The 26,608-nt window shown below is 44.0% G+C and overlaps 1 protein-coding gene across 1 annotated transcript in view; it reads right to left on the bottom strand.

Annotated features, from left to right (window-relative positions):
- CABP2 (calcium binding protein 2) overlaps window positions 1–25,590 on the bottom strand; it is a 75,514-nt gene extending 49,924 nt beyond the window's left edge. The window contains exon 1 of the mRNA XM_073681600.1: window positions 25,241–25,590. Coding sequence (XP_073537701.1) covers window positions 25,241–25,492 — 252 coding nt within the window. The 5' untranslated portion in view covers window positions 25,493–25,590. The remainder of the gene's footprint in view (window positions 1–25,240) is intronic.
- Window positions 25,591–26,608: the final 1,018 nt, after the last annotated feature.

Genomic DNA, 26,608 nt, shown 5'->3' with positions numbered 1-26,608 from the left:
AGTATAATCTTTATTTTTTATTTTAAATTATTTTTTTAACAGGTTCTATGGTACCCAGGTCTGGATGAGAGTCTCCTCTCCTCCACACCTGGGTACCATCCGCACATAGAACCGTGTCATATCCGCATGTGCAGATACAGTGATGCAGATGTCATGCGGTCCAATGCAAGTCAATGGCGGCGATTACGCTGCGTGTCCGCAAAATTAATGGACATGCTGCGTATTTTTCCCGCAATGATAATCCGCAGCGGAAATTTCCGCAGCATGTGCACAGCACATGCGGATTATCATTGGGGACCATGGGGCACGTATTACTAAGCGTTTTTTAAGTGTTTTCTCTGCGGAAATTCCACGGCAAAAACGCTTGAAAAACGCATAGTGGGCACGCAGCCTTACTGCAAACAAAGGTTTCTCTATTGTATCAAATACTTATTTCATGCAATAAAATGCTAATTAATTATGTAAAAATCATACAATGTGATTTTCTGGTTTTTATTTTTAGATTCTGTCTCTCACAGGTGAAATGTACCTACGATAAAAATTACAGACCTCTCCATTCTTTGTAAGTGGGAAAACTTGCAAAACTGGCAGTGTATCAAATACTTATTTTCCCCACTGTAGATATTTAATAAATATTAGTGATAGATAGTATAAAAAGGCACATTCCCAAATAGTTAGTGTGCAACCTAATTTAGAAATTGGGTTCCAGCAGTGTTAGATATACATCTTGCATGTCCCTCATCTCCGATGCTGCCTGAACACGGAGGTTGGCACCCAAGATAACAAACGCAAATGGCGTCCCACTCAGCGTGGTCTATCCCTGAAATGCCTTAATCTATTATAGCAATGGTGCAACTTGATATAGGGGAATGGTTCAAGGACTATCGATGCTGTAGCATAACACAGTCAAAATATGTTTAAATAAACCATGGGAATAGCTGCCTGACCTCGGGGCACCCTAATGTAACACACAATAGGTACCCCCGCTCAAATGTCTACTGTCTCTGTTTGGGAGTGTGTCTTTTTAAACATTGTGCATAGTTAATAATTTGTTGGGGTCATTATATTTTGATGAATCTAATAAAAGTGATGTTTGGGGATATATATATATGTTAACTGAATTTTCATTTATCCTCTGCTCATGCTCTACTTTGATTAGTCGATTTAGATAGACAGACAGACAGACCAGAATAGATAGATAGACAGAATAGATAGAACAAGGGTAAACCACTGTATTGCATGAGAAGATGGTATCACATGAATGACAACATGCAGTTGGAAAGACAGCAAAAAAACTGAGTGATTTCTGAGGGAATTAAAGAAATATTTCTATTTTCTAATCTACTAATCCTTTGCAATCTAATCCGATCTAAAGCACTGTGTGTGAGGAGAACTGGGGAGGGGAGCGCGCGGGCAGAAAGGGATCACTGACTGTATGGCTGGGGGAGAGTATGTGGAAATAGTCTGTTTTCCAGCTCCAACCTTAACAGATTTGCATTCCAACAGATACTTCTTTTTTTAGTGTAAAACAGCAATTGTCAGAAGAGTCGTGTAATGTACTCAATGTGCCGGAAAGGGATACAATTAATAGGTTTGGAGGACATTGGATAGAAAGTGTTAATGTGCTCGGTCAGTGGTCTCTTCGGTATTTCAGACCTGTGAACCCCACCAGCTAGAGACCCTACTGGAGACCCCTCAGCTGTTCTCCATATGATCAGCACGTCATCAGACTGTGACATTCACCTATAGAGACGTCACCTCTACTCGTCACAATGTTGTCATCTCGGATGTATCAAGAGTGAGCTGAAAACTTGTTACTGACATATACACCTTTCTTTGTGTAGTTTATTCACCAAAACACCCACTAACCTGATGCCTGAACACATTATCCCATCATAAGCCCCTCACACTCCAAAATCAATCCAGACCCAAGAATTTAGGAAGAGAAAGGAAACAAAACTACCAGTAAAACTTCTCTACCCTCTAAACGAAATTTTCCTAATTTTGCTAATATTTCCATTTGTACCTTTTCTCATAAAGGGTGCTCCCATCCTGGACAATGATCTAGAGAGCAGGGTTCAGACATGCGCTGTCAGAAATAGAGAGTCGGCCGTGCATGCATGGCTCGTGCCACTCATTTCTACAGAAGCTCTAAAACCTGCCGACCATGCTTCTGTAGGACCTGCTTCCATCCGACATTCATGGCATCATAGTTGATGAGCCATAAGTGTGCCAAATGGTACAACCCCTATCATGGTATTTTTCATGTACAAAGGTGCCCGGAATATTGCCTGTAATTTACCCATTTAGAAAAAGTAAAAAAAAAATAAACTTAATATCAACATAATTGGATTATACTGCAGAATAAACTTGACATGCTAATTATTCCGCACTATGAATGCAAAATTGCTGTTTTTTCCACCCCCAAAATGATGGAAGCCCAATGGATCCCATTATAGTCAGTGGAGTCTGTTGAACTCTGTTGTTTCTGTCTTGTTCAGAAACAAGAAAATAACTAGCACAGATGTGAACGAAGACTAATGCCAAGCGTTCATCAGATTTCATCAGCTTTTATTACCCATTCACCATATCACAATAGAGCCTGCAAAAAACTGATCATCATTGGTCTGATGACTTCAAATGTATATTGAGGAAACGTAGAATCAGTCACATGGAAATTCATGCGATCCATTGCCAAAGTTGTCATTACCTATTATTAAAAAAAGCTGCAAAAAATGCTAGCATGAACTGGTATATATGCCAATGTAAAGGAATGCAAGGCTGGAAGGTAAGATGTGAATCGACCACTAGAGGTCACCAGAGCCTGACGAACTGATCAGTGTCCGCGCACATGCAATCTCCAGTGCGAGGTGGAGAATCTACAAATTCACCATGATCCTGCAGTACATTGTACAGATAAACAGCGCACAACTGAACTGTTTGCTTGGAGTTTTCCTTTTAAGTTCACATTTTCATTTAAATATATTTTTAGACTTAGATCTCCTGCAATTGGCATCAAAGTGTACCAATGTGGCCACATTCATCTCTGCACAGGGCAATAGGAAGCCATGTGCTTGCACCCCATTAAAAGGGTTTTCTGGGCTGAGCATTCATTTTGCGCCGCGCCTCTGTCTCACAGCAATATGCACACTGTCAGGATTTCCTGCTGTTGCCAGCTTGCCCGCTCGTCATGTCAATTCTCATATGCAATTTGCATACTTGCAGTCAAGCGCTGACCCCTTTAAATTAGTTTTCTCTTTCTTCAGCAGCACACCATTTATCATGTCCTCCAGCTTTCTAGGGTCACTGCACTCCTGAAGATTGATAGTTTGGACCAGCGTCATGTTCGCGCCACTGGTCCGAGCTGTGTGCTCTCCCATGCTTCTAGTAGAGGCAGCCTGGACTCTGCAGTATGGAAGGAACAAGGAACGCAGGGACACTGAAGCTGGTCGGATCATCGGCCACATCTGATAGGTGCAGAGGTGGCCGGTAACCTTGGTAACGAGCAGTAAACTATAGAATTAAAGATCCCTTTGTTCTTGAGAATGGAGAGGATTTTTGATAAGATGTAAATTGCAAAGATGCTTGTATTGTTAAATTAGACAACTCCTCTAAAATGATTGGAACTGATTGTAGCTACCCTTAAAGGGGTTGTCCACTACTTAGACAGCCCATTCTCAATCCATATGTTTCCTCCTTGTAAAATAATAACACCTATACTCCCCTCCAGTGCCGTCGGCATTGTGTCTCCATGGCCCATCAGCGCTGACTTCACATTCCCCGTCTTCAGACAAATCACACGCTGCTGCTCCTCACTTCCTCCGGATGTATGTGATTCGCTTGAAGGGGGGGTGGGGGATCAAGCCAGTGCTGATTGGCCGCAGGGATCACATGACATAACAATGAGAGCCAGTGCCGACACCACTGGAACAGCGCAGGCACCGAAGACGAGTATAGGTGTTATATTTTACAAGGTGGAAACATGGGGATTGAGAAGGGGCTGTACGAGTAAAATTCTCACAGCCACCTACAGTAGTAGGCTTCTGCTACCTCTCTCAATGCAATCCACTAGGCCCCAAGTGGTGTATAGCTCTAGAAAGCTAGAAGAGAGGAAATCCTATGATTTTGCTGTATGTATACAATATTGAAATATTCATTATCATAAATATGATGTGTGATCATTTATTGTGTAACATTTTAACCCCTTTCTGAAATTGTCAGCAATAGTACGTCCCTGTGCCTTGGGCCTTATGGACCTGGTACATATTATTAAGACAATGCGATCACGCCTGCACACATGCTGTGCGAGCGTGATCGCCACCAGGCATCAGCTGATTCTAACAGCTGACACCCGGCTCTCAGTGCCAGCAGCGGTGCCCACACCACTCCCGGCACTTTAACCCCCTAAATGCTGCGATCGCAGCATTTAGCGAGTGAGTTGGGAGACAGATGCCCCCTTGCTCTTGGATCGGAAACCCCGCGCTGTCAGTGTAGGGTCCCAATCGTTGCCATGGTGACCCAATGTCGTCATGACGACATCCGGGTCACCAGGCCCCAGCAAGTTACTTTGATCATGCACAGTGCATGATCAAAGCAACTTGTGTCTGCAGGGCTGACAGGTTATAATATATAAGCAGTGATCCTGTACTGCAATACCTTATAACTGCGATCAGACTGCAGAAAGTGAAAGTCCTATAGTGGGACTAAGTAAAAAAATTGTAAAAAGTTGTAAAAATTTTTTTTTTTAAATATATACAGTATATATACAGTATATGTATTGTACCCATGAATAAATATTATTATGAAAACAAATAAACAATAAAAGTACACATATTTGGTATCGCCACATCCGAAACGACCTGACCTATAAAATACTCCCACTAGTTAACCTCTTTAGTGAACACATTAAAAAAAATGGTGCTTTATCATCATAGAGCTAAAAAAAATGGGAATAAAACGTGATCAAAAAGACAAATATAAATAAAAATGGTATTGCTGAAAATGTCATCTTGTCAAGCAATAAAACAAGCCGCCATACAGCTGCATCAACCGAAAAATAAAAAAGTTATAGCTCTCAGAATAAAGCGATGCAAAAAAAAATATTTTTTCTATAAAATACTTTTTATTGTGAAAAAGCGCCAAAACATAAAAAAACCAATATAAATGTAGTATCGCTGTAAGCGTACTGACCCGAAGATTAACGCTGCCTTATCAATTTTACCACACACACGGAACGGCATAAAAAAACAAACAAAAAACAATTCCTGATTTGTTGGTTTTTGTTTATTCTGCCTCCCAAAAGCTGGAATAGAAAGCGATCAAAAAATGTCACGTGCCTGAAAATGGTACTAACAAAAACGTCAACTTGTCCCACAAAAAACAAGCTCTTACATGACTCTGTTGGACGAAATATGGAAAAATAAGAGCTCTCAAAATATGGAGATGCAAAAACTAATCTTTACAAAAAAAAAGCGTCTTTTAGTGTGTGACAGCTGGCAAACATAAAAACCCGATATAAATCTGGTATCACTGTAATCGCACTGACCCAAAGAATAAAGTCATCTAATCACTTATACCGCATGAGGAATGTCATAAAAAATAAAAACAATTCGTCACCTGCTGCTGATTAGTTCATTCTGCCTCCCAAAGATCTCATTAAGGCTCTGTTCACATATATCCTGCGCTCTGCGCTGAGCGCTTACACCAGGGTTTCCATGTAAATCCCTGAAATACATGATTCAGACGGAACCTCTGGCGGAAGATTCCCTGCAATGAGGCAAATGGAGGCACCGTGGATGCCGTCTAGCCTGTGATCCCACTGTGTCCATCATTTTATTAGGCGTGCATAAAAGTGCCGTTGGCCACAGTTTTGTGAACCTCTGAAAAAAGGACACCGCTAAAAAGAGGCCAGACGGAATCCAGAGTAACTCTGCTGCCCCATTATAGTGAATGAATCCCTCGGGATAGGGTTAGGGTTGTGTTAGGATTAGGGATGTGTTAGGGTTAGGGTTGTGTTAGGGTTAGTATTAGGGTTATGGTTGTGTTAGTTTATTGTTAGGGTTAGTATTAGGGTTAGGATTGTGCTAGAATTCTGTTAGGGTTAGGGTTGTGTTAGGGCTAGTGTTGTGTTAGGATTATGGTTGTGTTAGGGTTAGGAATGGGTTAGGGTTAGGGTTGTGTTAGGGTTAAGGTTGTGTTAGGGTTAGGGTTGCGTTAGGGTTACGTTTGTGTTAGGATTGGGGTTAGGTTTGTGTTAGGGTTGGGATTTTTTCAAAAGTAAAGAAAAAAATGATAACGATATGGCGACTAGTGTTGAGCGCAAGTGCTCGCTATTGAGTTTGCATCGGGTACTTGGGTATGCACCGAGTATCACGGGTGCTCGAGTGACATGTTTGAGCCTCCGCCCCATATGTTTCCCGGCTGTTATACAGCCCAAAAAAATATGCGGGAATTGTCTGCCATACATGAGCAAACCTCCCGCATGTTGTTTTTTGGGTGATTAATAACCGTGAAACATGCGGGGCGGGGACTCGAGCATGTCACTCGAGCACCCGCGATACTTGGTGCATACCCGAGTACCCAATGCAAACTCAAGTAGCGAGCACTTGTGCTCAAGACTAATGACAACATATTCAATATGATGACCTAATGTTATCAAATTTTGTGTCGTACCTCTGAGTTCAAAATGTTCACTATACCCCTTGATAAAATCATTGAGGGATGTAGTTTCCAAAATAGGATCACTTGTGGGGGATTTCCACTGTGTAGGCTCATCAGGGGATCCCCAAATGCGACATGGCGTCCGCTGGATTCCAGCCAATTTTGCGTTCAAAAAGTCACACAGTGCTCCTTCCTTTCTGAACTCTGCCATGCGTCCAAACAGTAATTTTCCCCCACATATGGGGTATCAGCTTACTCAGGAGAAATTGCACAACAAATGGTGTGGCGCAATTTCTCCTGTTACCCTTATGAAAACACAAAATTTGGGGCTGAAAAACATTTGTGTGGGAAAAATGGGGAAATTTAATTTTTATGGCTCAATATTATAAACTTCTGTGAAGCACCTGGGGGTTCAAGGTGCTCACCACACATCTAGATAAGTTCCCTGAGGGGTTTAGTTTCCAAAATGGTGTCACTTGTGGGGGGATTCCACTGTTTAGGCACATCAGGGGCTCCCCAAACGCGACATGGCATCCGCTAATTATTCAAGCAAACTTTACATTCAAAAAGTCAAATGGCTCTCCTTCCCTTCCGCCCAAACAGTGGTTTTCACCCACATATGGGGTATCGGCTTACTCATGAGAAATTGCACAACAAGTGGTATGGTGCAATTTCTCCTGTTACCCTTATGAAAATGCAAAATTGGAGGCTGAAAAACATTTTTGTGGGAACATCTGGGGCTCCTCAAACGTGACATGGCGTCCCCTAATTATTCAAGCAAATTTTAAATTCAAAAAGTGAAATGGCGCTCCTTCCCTTCTGAACCCTGCCGTGCACTCAAACTGTGGTTTTCCCCCCACATATGGGGTATCGGCGTGCTCAGGAGAAATTGTACAGCAAATTTTGTGTTCCCTTTTTTCCTGTTACTCTTGCGAAAATAAAAAAAATTGGGTCTAAAGTAACATTTTTGTAAAAAAAAGTTAAATATTCATTGTTTTCTTCCACATTCCAAAAATTCCTGTGAAACACCTGAAGGGTTAATAAACTTCTTGAATGTGGTTTTCAGCACCTTGACTGCAGTTTGTAGAATGGTGTCACTTTTGGGTATTTTCTGTCACAAAGGCCCCTCAAAGTCACTTGAAATGTGATGTAGTTCCTAAAAAATGGTTTTGTAAATTTTGTTGGAAAAATTAGAAACCGTTGGTCAACTTTTAACCCTTATAACTTCCTAACAAAAAAATATTTTGGTTCCAAAATTGTGCTGATGTAAAGTAGACATGTGGGAAATGTTATTTATTAACTATTTTGTGTCACACAAGTCTCTGGTTTAAGGGCATGAAAATTCAATGCCGGAAAATTGCGAAATTTTTGCCAAATTTCATTTTTTTTTCACAAATAAATGCCAGCCATATCAAATAAATTTTACCTCTATTATGAAGTCCAACGTGTCATAAAAAAACAGTCTCAGAATCAGTGGGATCCATTGAAGCGTTCCAGAGGTATTACCTCATAAAGCAACACTGGTCAGAATTGTAAAAATTGGCCTGATCATTAACGTGCAAACTACCTACGGGGGTGAAGGGGTTAAACTAATAAAAACAATGTGAAGACAAAATAGGAAATCTCATGGTCAGGATTGGCACAAACCCTAGGTGCATTGAATGTAGGTGGAGAAGGAGGCACAGTTTTGAACCCCTCCTGCTGGAAGTTTGAGTTCCCACAAGAGCTCCTACTATACAGTTACCCAGATTAACACTGAGTCAGGTATAATTAAGTCCAGTCCAACAAGAACTGAAGCCAAATGCACTTTCACAAGAACTTTTATTATAGACTTATGCAGATTACTGCTCTGAATCATGTGAGTCGCGTATAAAAAAGCCAAATGCACTTTCACAAGAGCTCCTGCTGAAGACATGGTGAGATCAATCACACGTTGGTTTTTCACATACTAGGTCTATCCGTTTTTGCCACAGATAGCACTCGTACTCATGACAGTTTATGGTGATGTTCACATGTCTGTGCCAACTGAGTGGTCTGTGCAAAATCGTGGTGACATGTCCAATACTGATCCAATTGTCAGATCAAACTCGGCAATGAAAGTCTGTTGGTCCTTGAAAAAATTGAACAGCACTCTGATGCCATTTGTGTGCTGTCTGTTTTTCAATGACTTAAAGATAAAAGGTGGCGAAACTTTTTTTCCTCATCAGTGAAAAAAAACTGACAAAACTCTGGTGACAATCACTGATGAAATGCTGACCAAACTCTAATGACACTGATGAAAATCACTGATGAAACTTGGTCCGCTTTTTGAAAAATAAACCTGACGCCTGAATGAGGGCTTACACAACGGCAAATATTCAGCTTGCTGCTCTATCTATCTATCTATCTATCTATCTATCTATCTATCTATCTATCTATCTATCTATCTATCTGTAGCGGTGTCCAAAGAATACCGCAAGGCAGGATTCAAGTACAGCACAGAGACGAGTAGGCAGAAAAAAACCACTGGCTTTATTAAGTAAAAATGGATATATGCCGGAAGATAGAAATATCAGTTTTTATAAATATGATGTTAATAACATGAATATTAGGAGAAATAGCTGAAGCGTATCACAAAACTATGCTCCAGCTATGGCAATGACAGTACAAGACAAGTAGTATAAATCAGGTTTACAAACTACTCTCGGCTAATTCACTATCTGGTTTTTCCGCTAATTGGGCCACGCTGCTACAGCGTCCTAACTAAAGAGAAGACTGAGCTACACCCTCACACAGTACTGTACCGGTGTTTCACTCATAATTGTGCAGTTCAGGAATAGATAGGCAGTTGCTGCTTGGTTCTATAGTAGCTGAGCCGGATGAGTTATGCTTGAGTTCTTTCTCCTGTAGATTTGGTCTCTTTCTTTCTTCCAGTAAGGTAAGTCTTATTCCCCTCTCAATGACAAGGGATGGATGACATACTGTGCTATCTGTTATCTCAGGTCTCCAATGTTCATGGAAGCTGTTCCGGAGGTGCGATGCAGCTCTTTACTTTTGAACACAGTCTTGACAAACAATCTTGAAATAGTCTAGTCTTTATTTTTTCCCCAGAGAACATAAGATCCTTTTATTATCTCTCCTCATCAGGATACAGGCAAACATCCTGTCTGTTACCTCAGGCACACACGAGGTCTCTCGCACTTTCTGGTTCTTCTCCCTTCAACAGCATAAACCAAAACAATAGGGGGTTAAGCGACTAGTCCAAGAGCAATAATCAGAGGGGAGCATGGTCTCTTAAAGCCACAGTGTCATTCAATGTCCAGTAAGGGCTGACCCCCTACAAATCTATCTATTTACACTGGCCAAGGTAGGTTGACTTTTAAAGAGGTACTCCAAGGAAGTTGTCAGAACACTGAATCACCCCCTTCCTACTAATCTGTCTTTGAATTTTGGACCGCCAGTGAAGTAACCTGTTGTCCTTTGTCTTGTGATGTTAAATGTTGGCATTTTACATTAGGCATTTGAATATATGCTGTTTGATGTTTTGCACAAGAGCTGAATTTATCATGTTTTCTTGAAATCTGATATACTGGCCTCCAGCAAGTGTATGTGACTGTAAGGGCTCATTTAGATGTCTAAAAATGGTCTGGGTTTTCATTGTTTCTGGTCAGGCTGCCATCAGAGTTTGGTGAGTGTCAGTTTTTACCGTCAGTTTCATCAGTTTTTCACGGATGATAAAAAGAACTGTTGGAGGTTTCTCAAGCGTCCCCTATCAAACAGCCCGTGAAATACAGAGAGCACACGGATAGCATCTGAATACTGTCCAAGTTTTTTTTTTCCACAGACCTATAGACTTGCATTTATGACTTTAATCTGAAACTTGGATCAAGATCGAACGTCTCTGAGATTGTGTATGGACCTTGAGCTGCAAAAATACACGGATGTGAGCAGCCTCATAAACTATTGTAGGTATGAGTTCTATCTGTGAAAAACGCAGATAAAAATCATCCAAGAAAAACTAGTGCCAGAATGACCCCTAATAATGTCTTAATGAAAAATAATGGACCCAGGCTGACTACCAATGATGGGTTTATTGTGTTTAAATGTATGCATTTTTATTAGTATTCAGCAGGTTAAAGCCTGAGAATGGACACGCAGTGCTACTGGGATAAGTTGGAGGCCCTAGAAAACCTTGATTCCCAAGAGTCAAGTGACCCCAGTGAGGGCTGAAAGGCAGAAGGAAGACCCAGGCCTAAGTGGGGCTACTGTGTGACAAACAATAAAACCATAGGCGGATTGTAATGAGGGCAATCTGAGGCCCGGGGCTCCGGGGGGGTCCATGGCCAGATTGCCCTCATTATAATATGTGCGGCGCCGCGGCACATACCGGCAGACAGTGGCGGGGGGGCCCCCGGAACGCTCCCCCAGCAGCGGCGCACAGCCGCTGTTCTTCTTCGCCCGGGCCAGCACTGCACCTGTTAACTTCCCTGTGTGCTGGCCCGGCCGCGTCACCGCTAGGAGACACGGCCCTGTGCGCGGCCGTGTCTACTAGTGTGACGTCACGCAGTGCGTGCCCGGCCTGCACTGCTGCTCCGGAGAGAAGCTGGACGACTGGAGCCGGGGGATGGTGAGTGTGTGTGTGTGAGTGTGAGTATGTGTGTGTGTGTGAGTGTGTGAGTGTGATTGAGTGAGTGTGTGTGTGCAGGCAGATATCATTGTGTGATGTCTGTTTATATGTATTTTTGTGTTTCAAATGTGTTTATGCGTGTATGTATATGTCTGTATATGTTTGTGTGTGTGCGTCACTGCGTGCGGCCTCCCGCTGTCTCTGGGGGGGCGCTATGTGGCCTCGTGCTGTGTATAGATGGCTACGTGCGGCCTCCCGCTGTATATAGATGGCTACGTGCGGCCTCCCGCTGTGCATAGATGGCTATGTGCGGCCTCCCGCTGTGTATAGAAGATTACGTGTGGCCTCCCGCTGTGTATAGATGGCGCCGTGTGGCATCCTGCTGTGTATACATGGCTACGTGCGGCCTCCTGCTGTGTATAGATGGCTATGTGCGGCCTCCTGCTGTGTATAGATGGCTACGTGCGACCCCCTGCTGTGTATAGATGGTACCGTGCGGCCTCCTGCTGTGTATAGATGGCACCGTGCGGTCCCACTGTGTATAGATGGCGCCTTGCGGCCCCCTGCTGTGTATAGATGGCACCGTGTGGCCCCCTGCTTTGTATAGATGGCACCATGTGGTCCCGCTGTGTATAGATGGCGCCGTGCGGCCCCTTGCTGTGTATAGATGGCACCGTGCGGCCTCCTGCTGTGTACAAATGGCTACGTGTGGCCTCCTGCTGTGTATAGATGGCTACGTGCGGCCTCCCGCTGTGTATAGATGGCTACGTGCGGCCTCCCGCTGTGTATAGATGGCTACGTGCGGCCTCCCGCTGTGTATAGGTGGCTACGTGCGGCATCCCGCTGTATATAGATGGCACCGTGTGGCCTCCCGCTGTGTATAGATGGCACCGTGCGGCCTCCCGCTGTGTATAGATGGCACCGTGCGGCCTCCCGCTGTGTATAGATGGCACCGTGCGGCCTCCTGCTGTGTATAGATGGCACCGTGCGGCCTCCCGCTGTGTATAGATGGCACCGTGCAGCCCCCTGCTGTGTATAGATGGCACTGTGCGGCCTCCTGCTGTGTACAGATGGCTACGTGCGGCCTCCTGCTGTGTATAGATGTCGCCGTGTGGCCTCCTGCTGTGTATAGATGGCACCGTGCGGCCTCCTGCTGTGTATAGATGGCACCGTGCGGCCTCCCGCTGTGTATAGATGGCACCGTGCGGCCTCCCGCTGTGTATAGATGGCACCGTGCGGCCTCCCGCTGTATATAGATGGCACCATGCGGCCTCCGGCTGTGTATAGAAGGCTACGTGCGGCCTCCCGCTTTGTATAGAAGGCTACGTGCGGCCTCCCGCTGTGTATAGATGGCGCCGTGCGGCCTCCCGCTGTATCATAGGGGTGCCATGTGGCCTCCTGCTGTGTATAGATGGCTACGTGTGGCCTCCAGCCATGTATAGATGGCTACGTGCGGCCTCCCGCTGTGTATAGATGGCACCGTGCGGCCTCCCGCTGTGTATAGATGGCTACGTGCGGCCTCCTGCTGTGTATAGATGGCTACGTGCGGCCTCTTGCTGTGTATAGATGGCTACGTGCGGCCTCCTGCTGTGTATAGATGGCTACGTGCGGCCTCCCGCTTTGTATAGAAGGCTACGTGCGGCCTCCCGCTTTGTATAGAAGGCTACGTGTGGCCTACCGCTTTGTATAGATGGCTACGTGCGGCCTCCCGCTGTGTATAGAAGACTACGTGCGGCCTCCTGCTGTGTATAGATGGCACCGTGCGGCCTCCTGCTGTGTATAGATGGCTACGTGCGGCCTCCCGCTGTGTATAGATGGCTGCATGCGGCCTCCTGCTGTGCATAGATGGCTACGTGCGTCCTCCTGCTGTGTATAGATGGCACCGTGCGGCCTCCTGCTGTGTATAGATGGCACCGTGCGGCCTCCCGCTGTGTATAGATGGCACCGTCCGGCCTCCCGCTGTGTATAGATGGCACCGTGCGGCCTCCCGATGTATATAGATGGCACCATGCGGCCTCCTGCTGTGTATAGAAGGCTACGTGCGGCCTCCCGCTTTGTATAGAAGGCTACGTGCGGCCTCCCGCTGTGTATAGATGGCGCCGTGCGGCCTCCCGCTGTATCATAGGGGTGCCATGTGGCCTCCTGCTGTGTATAGATGGCTACGTGTGGCCTCCAGCCATGTATAGATGGCTACGTGCGGCCTCCCGCTGTGTATAGATGGCACCGTGCGGCCTCCCGCTGTGTATAGATGGCTACGTGCGGCCTCCTGCTGTGTATAGATGGCTACGTGCGGCCTCCTGCTGTGTATAGATGGCTATGTGCGGCCTCCTGCTGTGTATAGATGGCTACGTGCGGCCTCCCGCTTTGTATAGAAGGCTACGTGCGGCCTCCCGCTTTGTATAGAAGGCTACGTGCGGCCTACCGCTTTGTATAGATGGCTACGTGCGGCCTCCCGCTGTGTATAGAAGACTACGTGCGGCCTCCTGCTGTGTATAGATGGCACCGTGCGGCCTCCTGCTGTGTATAGATGGCTACGTGCGGCCTCCCGCTGTGTATAGATGGCTGCATGCGGCCTCCTGCTGTGCATAGATGGCTACGTGCGTCCTCCTGCTGTGTATAGATGGCTACGTGCGTCCTCCTGCTGTGTATAGATAGCTACGTGCGGCCTCCTGCTGTGTATAGATGGCTACGTGTGCTCAATATTAAGTCATACAATTAATATAAGGCTATGTGCCCACCATGCAGAAATGCTCTGGATTTTTTTTGAGCGTTTCTGCATCTCCCTGGCAGAAAAAACTCATGCAGATTGTACTCATGCATTTCCGCATGCGGGTTGTCAAGCGCTTTCCAAGCGATTTTAGCATCACTTGGAAAGTGCTTGACAACTTGGTCACACTGTATAAATCCATGCAGCCAGCATGGATTTATATAGTGTGACCGTAAAAGAATGGTAAAAAATAAAAAATAAATATATGCTTACCTTCTGATGGCCTGCCGATGTCAGCAGTCGCGTGACCTGTCACATGACTAAATGACGTCACCACAGGTCCTTTAGTCTACTGCGAGCTGCCGGCAAGCCAGGACGCATCGGATAAAGACACCGGGGGCCATCAGAAGGTAAGTATAATATTTATTTTTTATTTTATTCTTTTTTTACAGGTACTATGGTACCCCGGTCTGGAGGAGAGTCTCCTCTTCTCCAAACCCGGGTACCATCCGCACATTGAATCGCATGATATCCGCATGTGCACATGTAGTGATGCGGATATTATGCGTTACAATGCAAGTCAATGGCGGCGAAAACGCTGCGCTTCCGCAAAATAATTGGTAGTGCTGCTTTTTTTTCCGCAATGATAATCCACAGCGGAAATTTCCGCAGCATGTGCACAGCACATGCGGATTATCATTGGGGAACATGGCAGACCTTCTACCAAGCGTTTTTTAAGTGTTTCTGCAGCGGAATTTATTGTCTGTATATGCCCCCGCTTAATTGTAAAGTGCTGCGGAATATGTTGGCGCTATATAAATAAAAAATATTATTATTATTATCCACGGGTGTGTCTCTAATTAACTCTGATGTTGCCAACAAAACTATCAAAAGCTTCCAAACACATGACATCATCATATGGGCAGTACAGAATTGTTTAAAGGCATAGTAATCTTAGTGTACAGTACAGACCAAAAGTTTGGACACACCTTCTCATTTAAATATTTTTCTGTATTTTCATGGCTATGAAAATTGTACATTCACACTGAAGCCATCAAAACTATGAATTAACACATGTGGAATTATATACTTAACAAAAAAGTGTGAAACAACTGAAAATATGTCTTATATTCTACGTTCTTCAAAGTAGCCACCTTTTGCTTTGATGACTGCTTTGCGCATTCTTGGCATTCTCTTGATGAGCTTCAAGAGGTAGTCACCGGAAATGGTCTTCCAACAATCTTGAAGGAGTTCCCAGAAATGCTTAGCACTTGTTGGCCCTTTTGCCTTCACTCTGCGGTCCAGCTCACCCCAACCATCTCGATTGGGTTCAGGTCTGGTGACTGGAGGCCAGGTCATGTGGCGTAGCACCCCATCACTCTCTTTCTTGGTCACATTGCCCTTACACAGCCTGGAGGTGTGTTTGGGGTCATTGTCCTGTTGAAAAATAAATGATGGTCCAACTAAACGCAAACCGAATGGAATAGTATGCCACTGAAAGATGGTGTGGTAGCCATGCTGGTTCAGTATGCCTTCAATTTTGAATAAATCCCCAACAGTGTCACCAGCAAAGCAGCCCCACACCATCACACCTCCTCCTCCATGCTTCATGGTGGGAACCAGGCATGTAGAGTCCATCCGTTCACCTTTTCTGCGTCGCACAAAGACACGGTGGTTGGAACCAAAGATCTCAAATTTGGACTCATCAAACCAAAGCACAGATTTCCACTGGTCTAATGTCCATTCCTTGTGTTCTTTAGCCCAAACAAGTCTCTTCTGCTTGTTGCCTGTCCTTAGCAGTGGTTTCCTACCAGCTATTTTACCATGAAGGCCTGCTGCACAAAGTCTCCTCTTAACAGTTGTTGAAGAGATGTGTCTGCTGCTAGAACTCTGTGTGGCATTGACCTGGTCTCTGATCTGAGGCTGGTGACTCGGATAAACTTATCCTCAGAAGCAGAGGTGACTCTTGGTCTTCCTTTCCTGGGGCGGTCCTCATGTGAGCCAGTTTCTTTGTAGCACTTTATGGTTTTTGCAATTGCACTTGGGGACACTTTCAAAGTTTTCCCAATTTTTCGGACTGACTGACCTTCATTTCTTATAGTAATGATGGCCACTCGTTTTTCTTTACTTAGCTGCTTTTTTCTTGCCATAATACAAATTCTAACAGTCTGTTCAGTAGGACTATCAGCTGTGTATCCACCTGACTTCTGCACAACACAACTGATGGTCCCAACCCCATTTATACGGCAAGAAATCCCACTTATTAAACCTGACAGGGCACACCTGTGAAGTGAAAACCATTTCCAGTGCCTACCACTTGAAGTTCATCAAGAGAATGCCAAGAGTGTGCAAAGCAGTCATCAAAGCTAAAGGTGGCTACTTTGAAGAACCTAGAGTATGACTCACCCAGGGGGATATGGGGGACTCGGTACCCGGGCCTTTACCCTCTTGGGATGTCACGGCAGTCGGCTCCCAGGCCCGTACCCTGGGGGTCACTCTTTAAAAGGGGTTTGTTAACAGTTTGTCTCGTGACGCCACCTGTGGTTCCTGGTAATGGGTACCAGCGCTGCTGCAGACCTCCGGGGGTGTTGGGATGGCAGCTGGGATGTTTCTGCTCCCCACAGGCAGAGGGGGCCCCCGGGGCGGGGGTGATAGAAGGGATGCAGGTGAGAGATGGCCCGGTCGGGTCAGGGGGCAATGACGGACACGCACACAGGGGATTCGCTTCAGTACCTTTACCGGTGTAACGGCAGGTATGGTCAACGGTACCTAGTAGGAAGGGTGCACTTCCGGACTCTCCCCAGTGAGCGGGTATAAGGCCTCCTGATCCGTTTCTTCCTCTCCCGAAAGCTTCTGGCCAGCCTGGAACTGGGCCTAGCTTCTATGCTGTTTCACTCTCTCACCTGTCTGCTTGGTAGTAGGACTTTTCTCTGGCAACCACTATCCCTGGACGCTGGGGCCTTCGTGGTCCTGTAAATGATGGTAGCTTCATGTTGACCAGGGATCTGGAATCCTCTTGGTATGCCGGTTGTCCCTACTGGGTGTAGAGGACCCTGTAGGCGCGGACCCGGTGTCCGGCTTGTATCCTGGGGTGAGCTTTAGATGCTCCTCTGCCCCCTTAACTCCTCTCTCTTCTCTCCTTGACTCTGCCACACTCAGGGCCCTCAGCACAGCAGCAGACGTGCTGCTCCTTCACTGATCTCAGTGTCAGCACACTCTCTTCAGACTACTCTCTGACTGACTGACTCACTGACTCTGCCTAACTCCACCCTCCAGTATATATATCCCTAACAGGGCTACCTCTGGTGGTATGAGGTGGAAGGGTGGAGGTGTCTGTTTGTAGTGTGGGCCTCTTGTGGAGAAGTCCGTCCATGCACCCCTTTTGGGTCCTGTGGTACCTGTAGTAGCAGGGTGCCACAAATATAAGACATATTTTCAGTTGTTTCACACTTTTTTGTTAAGTATATAATTCCACATGTGTTAATTCATAGTTTTGATGCCTTCAGTGTGAATGTACAATTTTCATAGTTATGAAAATACAGAAAAATCTTTAAATGAGAAGGTGTGTCCAAACTTTTGGTCTGTACTGTATGTAAAATTTTGACTTTGCAGTAAGTAATAAGAATGCCTTAAAACATTCTCTCTCTTATTATTCTGGCATTTGGTAAATATTAAAAATTATCGTAATCCTAATTGACCTAAAATGGGAAAGGTTTATTCTGATTTCATGTCAGATATTGAGAAAAACATGCATATATGTCTATTTATATAGCGTATGTAAACTTCTGGTTTCAACTGTATCTTCTCTTTAAATGCTTGTGGTTTCTACAGCTGATATCTACTTCCTTGCTCAGATCTGTTGATTGACCCTTCGTTTGCTGTAAGCATAACAAACTTCTCTATGGAGTTATTCATACTTCAAACGCTTCTGCAGCCAAATGGATCTTCCTGTAAACAAGTTTGCTTCTTCATCTCTTCTGCCTGTGGCTATCCATTTGGTTGCTGGTTGCTGATTAACGATTTGTTTGCTGTAAGCATAAATTCTTCACTGGACTTGTTCACATTGCTTCACGGAAATTCCTGGGCTTGTTATACTTCTTTAGTACCCATGTTTGTCTACACCCCTGGTTCTGAGTCTTCTGGTATGTCATGTTCTGCTTGCCTGCCTGCTGCCTGCCTTTCTCCTGTGGTCCTGGTCGTTGCTTTACCACGTACCATCTGACATGTTCTGCCTGTTATGCCATTGCCTTTGGTTTGGGTGTTCAAACTAAGCTGAGGCTTAGGCTATGTGCCCACGATGAAGAAATGCTCCGGATTTTTTCCTGAGCGTTTCTGCATCTCCCTGGCAGAAAAAACGCATGCGGATTGTACATGCGGATTGTACATGCGGATTGTACATGCGGATTGTACATGTGTTTTCCTGCCAGGTACATGCGGAAGTGAAGCGTTCTTCACATGTATTTCCGCATGCGGGTGTCAAGCGCTTTCCAAGCGATTTTAGCATCACTTGGAAAGTGCTTGACAACTTGGTCACACTATATAAATCCATGCAAAAGGCATAGATTTATATAGTGTGACCGAAAGAATGGTAAAAAAATAAAAAAATAAATCTATTCTTACCTTCTGATGGCCCACGCATCGTGGGCACACAGCCTTAGTGAATCAACTTCACTAGGTGAGCCCTTACACACAGTACCCAAACCTGCAAGTTGGGGTACAGGTTGATAAAATCAGGAGAAGGGTGTTCAGATGTGCATCAAGTGAATGTGGTAGCCTTCCCTGCATCAAAGTCCACCAAAAAAAGAAAGAAATGAGGGGGGTAGAAGTGTCTAGACCTTGGGAAGTCACTGGCATAAGGAGGACTACACAGTCCTCCATATGCATGAGCTCTGACTAACCCCGTCTGCACCATTGATAGACAGAAAGCTGCCAATCAATTCATAAGCACTGGTTAGCCAGAGCTAATGATTATCAATAACTATATCGCAGGAGTGCATCACTAAGAGGACCAGCAAAGTTACAACAGTTTAAAAAAACAACAACAAAAAAAAACCCTTTATCCGCTGCAGCTTTGTTAGTCCTCTCAGGAATAAACTCCTGCTATGTAGTCCTCGATAATTATAAGCTCTGGATATCCAGCGTTCATGGATTGAATGACAGATTTCTGTCTATGTGGGAAGATGTCAATCAGTGGTGCAGTCGAGCTAGGCAGAGCTCGTGAATATGGAGGACTGTATATCAGAATTTATAAAAAAATACAGCAAATAGCCCAGTAAGTGACCCAGCACTGCAATCAGGGTCTCTGCCCCTACATGATGCTGCTATCAGAAGAAGACTTTGTAAAGACTCTCTTTATTGCTATATTTCTCCTGCAGAGTGTCTCTGTGCATAAGAAATACCATTGCCCACAAACATTGTATTTCGGAGTACTCAGTGTAATGCATCTTTTTAGCTTGAAAGAATGAATGGATTAACTCAGTGTTTTAAAAGCAGCAGCTGGCTTGTAGGATTATGGTACCCATCAGTGAATTCACCATTTGCAAGCTCGAAGTGACTACAGCTTCCTAGTTCAGAGGTCTCCATTGCTTTTTAGTTACACTTATAAATGAATGCAAATAAAATAACCAAACAGAACATGTCCATGTAATAAAAAATGGGTAGTCGAGCTGTGCCTGTCTAAAGTCCAGTCCAGTAATACAGGCAAAACTGCTGTGAACCTAATCTAAGAGCTCACCTATAAGAAAAAAACACTCTAAACATAGGCCAAGCGTCTGAATAAACTGTTCTTGCTGCAGTATTAGTAGCATACAGGTTCCTTTTATTTAACTACGCGTTTCAATACCGAACTTGCGTCTTTTTGAAATAAAAAAAAATGGCATTAAGGGCAGGTGCAGACGATCGTTTTCGCTCCATCCAAGAAAATCGTTCTGATTATGTTAATCAGACTCTGATCAGAGTGGGATTTTCTTGGAGGTGGAGAGAAAAAAAAGTTTATCCGCCTTCTTCATACACATTCAAAAGAAGGGGAAGGAGAGAGGAAAGAGAGATATGTGGAAAAAACATTGCCGTGATAAGGCAAAGACGAAGGCTAGAGCCGAAACGCGCATCGGGGTGGGCGCCATCCCGACAGGGTAACCACGCTGCCAGTATGTATGCCACACATTGTATGCAATATGCCTCATGGGTTCACTTATGTGCACATTAGGATCTATAATTGACCATATGGGTATACAGCTACCTTTGAATATATTGTGACATGTACATTGTTTTAACCCCCGTACGGTCTGTTCCTATGACATATATTTAATATGACATGATTCTTTTGTGACTGCAATGATACATCTATATACCTTCACAAGATTGCAATGTCATCACTATATACGTACAGTATCTTATTACACATATGTATGACATTGTGGTGTATTTTTCTCCCCTGTTTGGGTTTTGCGCCCCCATATTTCAGTGCATACTCGTAATTGTATGCATTTTTGATACATAATGAAGATTATTCATATTTTATTTACTTGATCTATGGACTTTGGAGTCGGTTTTCCTCTTTTGTTCTGTGTCACCTAGACCTTTGGAAGATAAATTGGTCTGTGTGTGCTGTTAATACTTGGATTAACCCCACAATTGCTGAGCCTGCAAAATCAGGTCAGTTTATACAAGCAGGAGCAAAGCCTGGCTAATTATAAATGATTATAACATTACAGCTTTGGCGGCACAGAGCATCATTAGAATCCGTTTCTAAAGGGAAGCCTGTCTACTACTTCATGTCCGCTCTGAGAATAGCATTCACTAGTGTAATGTTTATGAATATGGGGTCATTGGCTTAAACCCTCAAGTTATCGCTGTCACCTATGAGTCTGATTGCTCCCTTGTCCCCCTGCTGCTACTTCACAATAATAGCAATAATGCTGTCAATCAATGACTGGGTTCACAATATAAATTCCATATCAGTATAGGAAGTATGGGAAGAAACTGGAGAACCTGGAGGAAACCATACACACTCCTTGCAGATGTTGTCCTTGGTGGAATTTGAACCCAGGACCCCAGCGCTGCAAGGCTACAGTGCTAACCACTGAGCCACTGTGCTCATGCCCGTGTATCATTAATACAGCAGACCCTTCCTGCACATTGCTGACCACATGGATATGTTTTTCTTTAACCCCTGTTTTTTCCTCCCCTTCTTCCAAGAGCAATAACTTCTTTATTTATTTTTCCGTCCACATAGATGTACAGTATGTTGATCTTTGTGGGAAAATTTGTAGTTTTGAATAAGACCATTCATTTCACAATTCAAAAACCTGGAAATTGGGGGAAAAAAAATTGCAAGTGCAGTGAAATTAAGCCTAAAATACAATTCTGCAAGTGTTTTTTGGATTTGGTTTTTACAAAGTTTATTGTGCCATAAAAATCACCCGCAGGTCAGCACTATTATACCAATACCAACCTTGTCTAGTTATATTTTTTTAATTAAAGTAGTGAAAAAAAATTTAGAAATTCATAAAATACATTTTTTTCGCTTGTGTTACCATTTTCTTTGACCCATAATATTTTCATTCCACATCGATGAATCCATCTGAGGACTTGTTTTTTGCGTTTTAAGACAATTTGATAACAGTTTGTTGCATTTCTTTTGCGTTGTTGTGGCGAACGGAAAAACCTCAATTCTGGGGTTTCCAATTTTTTTCTGGTGTTACCAATTTTTTTTATCTTTACAGCGTTTACAAATTGAGTTAATTTTATATTTTGATACACTAACATTTTACAGGCGCAGAGATACCAAATAAATGTAGATTTTTTTTATTTCTTAATTTTCAAAAGAGGAATAAAAATTATTACATTTTTTTTTCAGCTTTTAACATTTTTTTTTCTATCTTTTAAATCCTCCTTTGGAGACTTGCACTTGCGGTCATTTATACTATATACTACAATACCACAATATTGCAGTATATATTGAAAAATATGTTCTCCTATGAGGTCCACCCACAGGCTGGACTTCATAAGAGGACCAAGATGGTAGTGACAGGGGCCTTCAGCAGTTTATTAACAATCCAATCCCCAGCCTTTTCTTTTTCACTCTTCTTGCACCAATTTTTTTTTATTTAATTTGTACAATATTCGCCGTGCTCCAGAAGTAAAATTTTGACTTTATTCTGTGGGTCAGCAAGAATACGGCGAAATTTATATTGTTTTATTTATTATTTTTGTATAATTAATACACTCTGAAAAAAAATAATTCGTATTTTCAAATATTTTTTTTAATGGTGTTCACCGTTATCTTTACATGTTTTTTTTTAATTTTCACCCACTAGTTTCACAAAGGGACTTAATTATGTAATTGTTTGATTGTATCTCCAAATCCTGGTCATCCTCAGCACATCCCCACAGTCACTTCTACCTCTTATCCACGACCTACAACAAATTTCCGTAACCTCTCTCACCTTATACCCATCCGCCCAGCTCCCACTTCCCCAGGCGCTCTAACAGGAGCTCTATGGAACGCTCACTCCATGTGCAACAAACTTTCCTACATCCATGATCTTTTCATTACTAACAAACCTTCCTTCCTCGGCATAACAGAAATCTGGCTCACCCCCTCTGACACAGCTTCTCCAGCCGCACTTTCTTTTGGTGGATTCCATCTTTCCCACACACCCCGCTCCATCGGCAAGCATGGCGGAGGAGTTGGTATCCTCCTGTCAGATAACTGCTCCTTCTCCCCAATTCCACTGCCGCCCTCTGTTACCTTCCTCTCTTTCGAGGCACACTGTGTGCCCATCTACTCCCCCTCCAACTGGCTGTCATTTACCGCCCCCCCGCCCCCCACGGCCAGCCTCCACTTTCTTCGACTACTTCACCACCTGGCTGCTTCACTTCCTTTCCACTGACATCCCCACCATCATCATGGGTGACTTCAACATCCCCATTGACACTTCCCACTCACCTGTCCCTAAACTCCTATCCCTCACATCCTCCTTCGGCCTTGCTCAATGGTCTTCCACAGCCACTCACAAAGATGGCCACACACTGGACCTCATCTTCACCAGCCTCTGTTCCCTTTCTAACCTCTCTAACTCACCTCTCCCTCTATCTGACAACAACCTACTTATATTCTCTTCCATCTCCTCTCCAGGTGCACAATCCCCACTCCACAAACTTGCATACCCTCGCAGAAATCTCAAACACCTTGACCTAAACTCTCTCTCTGAATCCATTCTCCCTCTTACAGACATAAGCTCCTTACATGATGCAGATGTTGCTGCCGCTTTATATAACAACACAACAGCTGCAGCCCTCAATTCGGTCGCTCCCCTCACACATACCAAAGCTCGCACAATCAACAGGCAAACCTGGCACACCAGCCTGACTAAAGAACTGAGACGGACCTCCAGGGTTGGTGAACGGAGATGGAAAAAGTCCCACTCCAATGAGCACTTCATCGCATTCAAACAGTCTCTCCCTACTTTCAAGTCCACACTCACTGCAGCAAAACAAACCTACTTCTCATCTCTCATATCCTCACTGTCAGACAACCCTAAACAGCTATTCAACACTTTCAATTCTCTCCTCTATCCCTCAGGGCCTCCTCCCTCTCCTCTCATCTCAGCCAAGGACTTTGCCTCATTCTTCAAACAGAAGATTGATACCATCAGACAAAGCTTTTGCCTAACGTCACACCTCACCACCTGTGAACTTGACCCTATCCAGTCCCACCTCATCCCTAACCTCACCACAGTCTTCAACCCAACCCTAACCCACCTTTTCAACCTGTCACTAACAACTGGTGTCTTTCCCTCATCCTCCAAACATGCTTCAATCACACCCATCCTCAAAAAACCCTCCCTCGACTCATCCTCTCTGACTAGCTATCGCCCCATATCACTTCTCCCCTATGCCTCAAAGCTACTCGAGCAACACATCCATTTTGAACTGTCCTCCCACCTCTCCTCCTGCTCCCAAGCGTCAAAATCAATGGCCGTCCACTTTCCCCAGTCCCATAAGCTCGCTGCCTTGGGGTAACCCTGGACGCTAACCTCTCCTTCAAACCACATATCCAAGCTCTTTCCACTTCCTGCCAACTCCAACTCAAAAATATCTCCCGGATTCGCACATTCCTCAACCACCAATCTGCAAAAACACTAGTGCATGCCCTCATCATCTCCAGCCTCTACTACTGCAACCTCCTGCTCTGTGGCCTCCCCTTGAACACTCTTGCACCCCTCCAAACTATCCTGAACTCTGCTGCCCGGCTAATCCACCTGGCCCCCCGCTATTCCCCCGCCTCTCCTCTCTGTCAGTCACTTCACTGGCTCGCCATTGCCCAGAGATTCCAGTTCAAAACCCTAACCATGGCATACAAAGCCATCCACAACCTGTCTCCTCTATATATCTGTGACCTAGTCTCCCGGTACTTACCTACACGCAATCTCCGATTTTCACAAGATCTCCTTCTTTACTTCCCTCTTATCTCCTCTTCCGACAATCGCTTACAACATTTCTCCCGTGCATCCCCCCTACTCTAGAACTCTCTACCACAACGCATCAGACTCTCGCCTATTGTGGACACCTTCAAAAAGAACCCGAAGACCTACCTCTCCTGACAAGCCTACAACCTGCAGTAACCATTGCTCCACCACACCGCTGCATGGCCAGCTTTACCCTTACCTACTGTATCCTCACCCATCTCTTGTACATTGTGAGCCCTCACTGGCAGGGTCCTCTCTCCTCCTGTACCAGTTTGCCGTTGCGTTTTTGTTCAAGATTTTTGTAATTGTTTTAGCTATGTATACCCCTTTTTTCACATGTAAAGCGCCATGGAATAAATGGCGCTATAATAATAAATAATAATAATTGATAATACACTGTACTACTTATGTTGTACAGTGTATTATCTAACCTCTTAGTGTTTGACTGCAGTAAGCCTATCAGGCCTTGCCCCTGACAGGATCTAGTTGGTTTAGTGATATGACCATTGTCAGGCCTCCTGTTGCAAGAGCAACTTGTTGGCACCGCGTGATCATGCTGTGGGGGTGCCAATGGGCTTACAAAAGGAACAATTTTCCCTTGTCAAACTCCTCACTTGCTGTTTCAGATCTACAAATAGTTCTTTGACCTTATTTGCATAATAATAAAAAAATGTTGATTTCTCAGTAATGGAAGAACGGACTGGCCATGTAAAGGATTTGCTGGACTTGTCATTGAAGGAGCTACATGCACTTATAAATAGCTTGAGGGTTGAAAGTACATTGTGATTCTCCTACCTGTAATCCTGCTTGTTTTAGTCGCTCTCGTAGGGACCGTAGCACAGGGGTCTCAGCAATAGGAATCCTCTGTTTTCTTGCTGGGACTGTGTCTCCTCTTTCTGTTGAGCTCTCTGATACATCTTCTCCAGATTTGCTTTTGGGCCTAGACTTCATGAATTTCTTTCGTGAAACTGTTGCATTTGATCTTCCAGCTCCATTCTCATTGTTCTCATTTAGAGAACGCTGGGTTTCTCTTAGGAAGAAGAACATTACTTTGCTGTCTCGCTCCTTGTACTAGTTGTTGTTGTTCTAAACATCCACTGGAAGACCTGTCCACACTTCATATTACCTTCCCATAGTATTACATTTCAGAAGATGAAACCTCTACATCTATTATGTATATCACAGAGTAATTACCAAATAGGCATGAACCACCAATTGTTCCAATATTAGACCATACATCAGTTTAATGGCCTCCTCTCAAGCAGTTGTACACACCAAAATCAACTATTGACATGACACTAAAATTGGTAATCTTAATCCGTAACCAAGTCTTTATGGTAAAATCCCTTTATCCGAAGTTTTCCTTAATTATAGCGTAACCATTGTAGTTAAAGGATCAGGTGTCTCTTTAATTATGAACAAGTCACAAGCCTCAGCCTCTGACAAGGAACAGATAAGAGGCGTAGATGAGAAATCATTACCGGCCTTCGTCAAAGAGACATCTGATCCTCAAAATGTTTCTGCGGAGCACAATACGCTCACAGCATCCTATGCTAAAGAGCTAGAAATTCAAATCAAATATTAATCAGCCAATTATTATTCCAAACGTCCACTGTTCATGTAAACACAAAGAAGGCAAACTCACTATTGAGGTCAAGACTGTGGAACTTGTCTGGCATGTGCATAAGATTAAAACCAATGGCAGGTAAAGGGAATAACATTGATTACAATGGTCAAATTCTGCCATATATTAGGCAGCAAGTGAACAATCGGTGAATGAGATTGATGTGTTGTAAGCAAGAAAAATTGGCAAAAGTAAGTCTCTGTGCAACTTTTTTCCTCCCCTTTTCCAAGAGCCATAACTTTAATTTTTTTCATTAATATAACCGTATGAGGACTTGTTTTTTTGCTGTACAAGTTGTACTTTTGAATGATATTATTCATTTTACCATATCGTGTACTGGAAAACTGGAAAAAATTCCAAGTGCTGTGAAATTGCAAAAGAAAGTGCAATTCCACGATTGTTTTTGTTTTTTTTTTCATTTACCATATTCACTATATGGTAAAAATTACCTGGCAATATGATTCCCCAGGTCAGTCAGTACGAGTATGCAGTACGAGTATGCAGATACCAAACATATATAGTTTTTTTTTTCATGCAAG

The sequence above is a fragment of the Phyllobates terribilis genome, unplaced genomic scaffold (genome assembly GCF_046119375.1).
Source record: "Phyllobates terribilis strain yellow unplaced genomic scaffold, ASM4611937v1 Scaffold_5__5_contigs__length_657084704, whole genome shotgun sequence".
Lineage (NCBI taxonomy): Eukaryota > Metazoa > Chordata > Amphibia > Anura > Dendrobatidae > Phyllobates > Phyllobates terribilis.
This window is presented reverse-complemented; position numbering and strand designations above follow the sequence as displayed.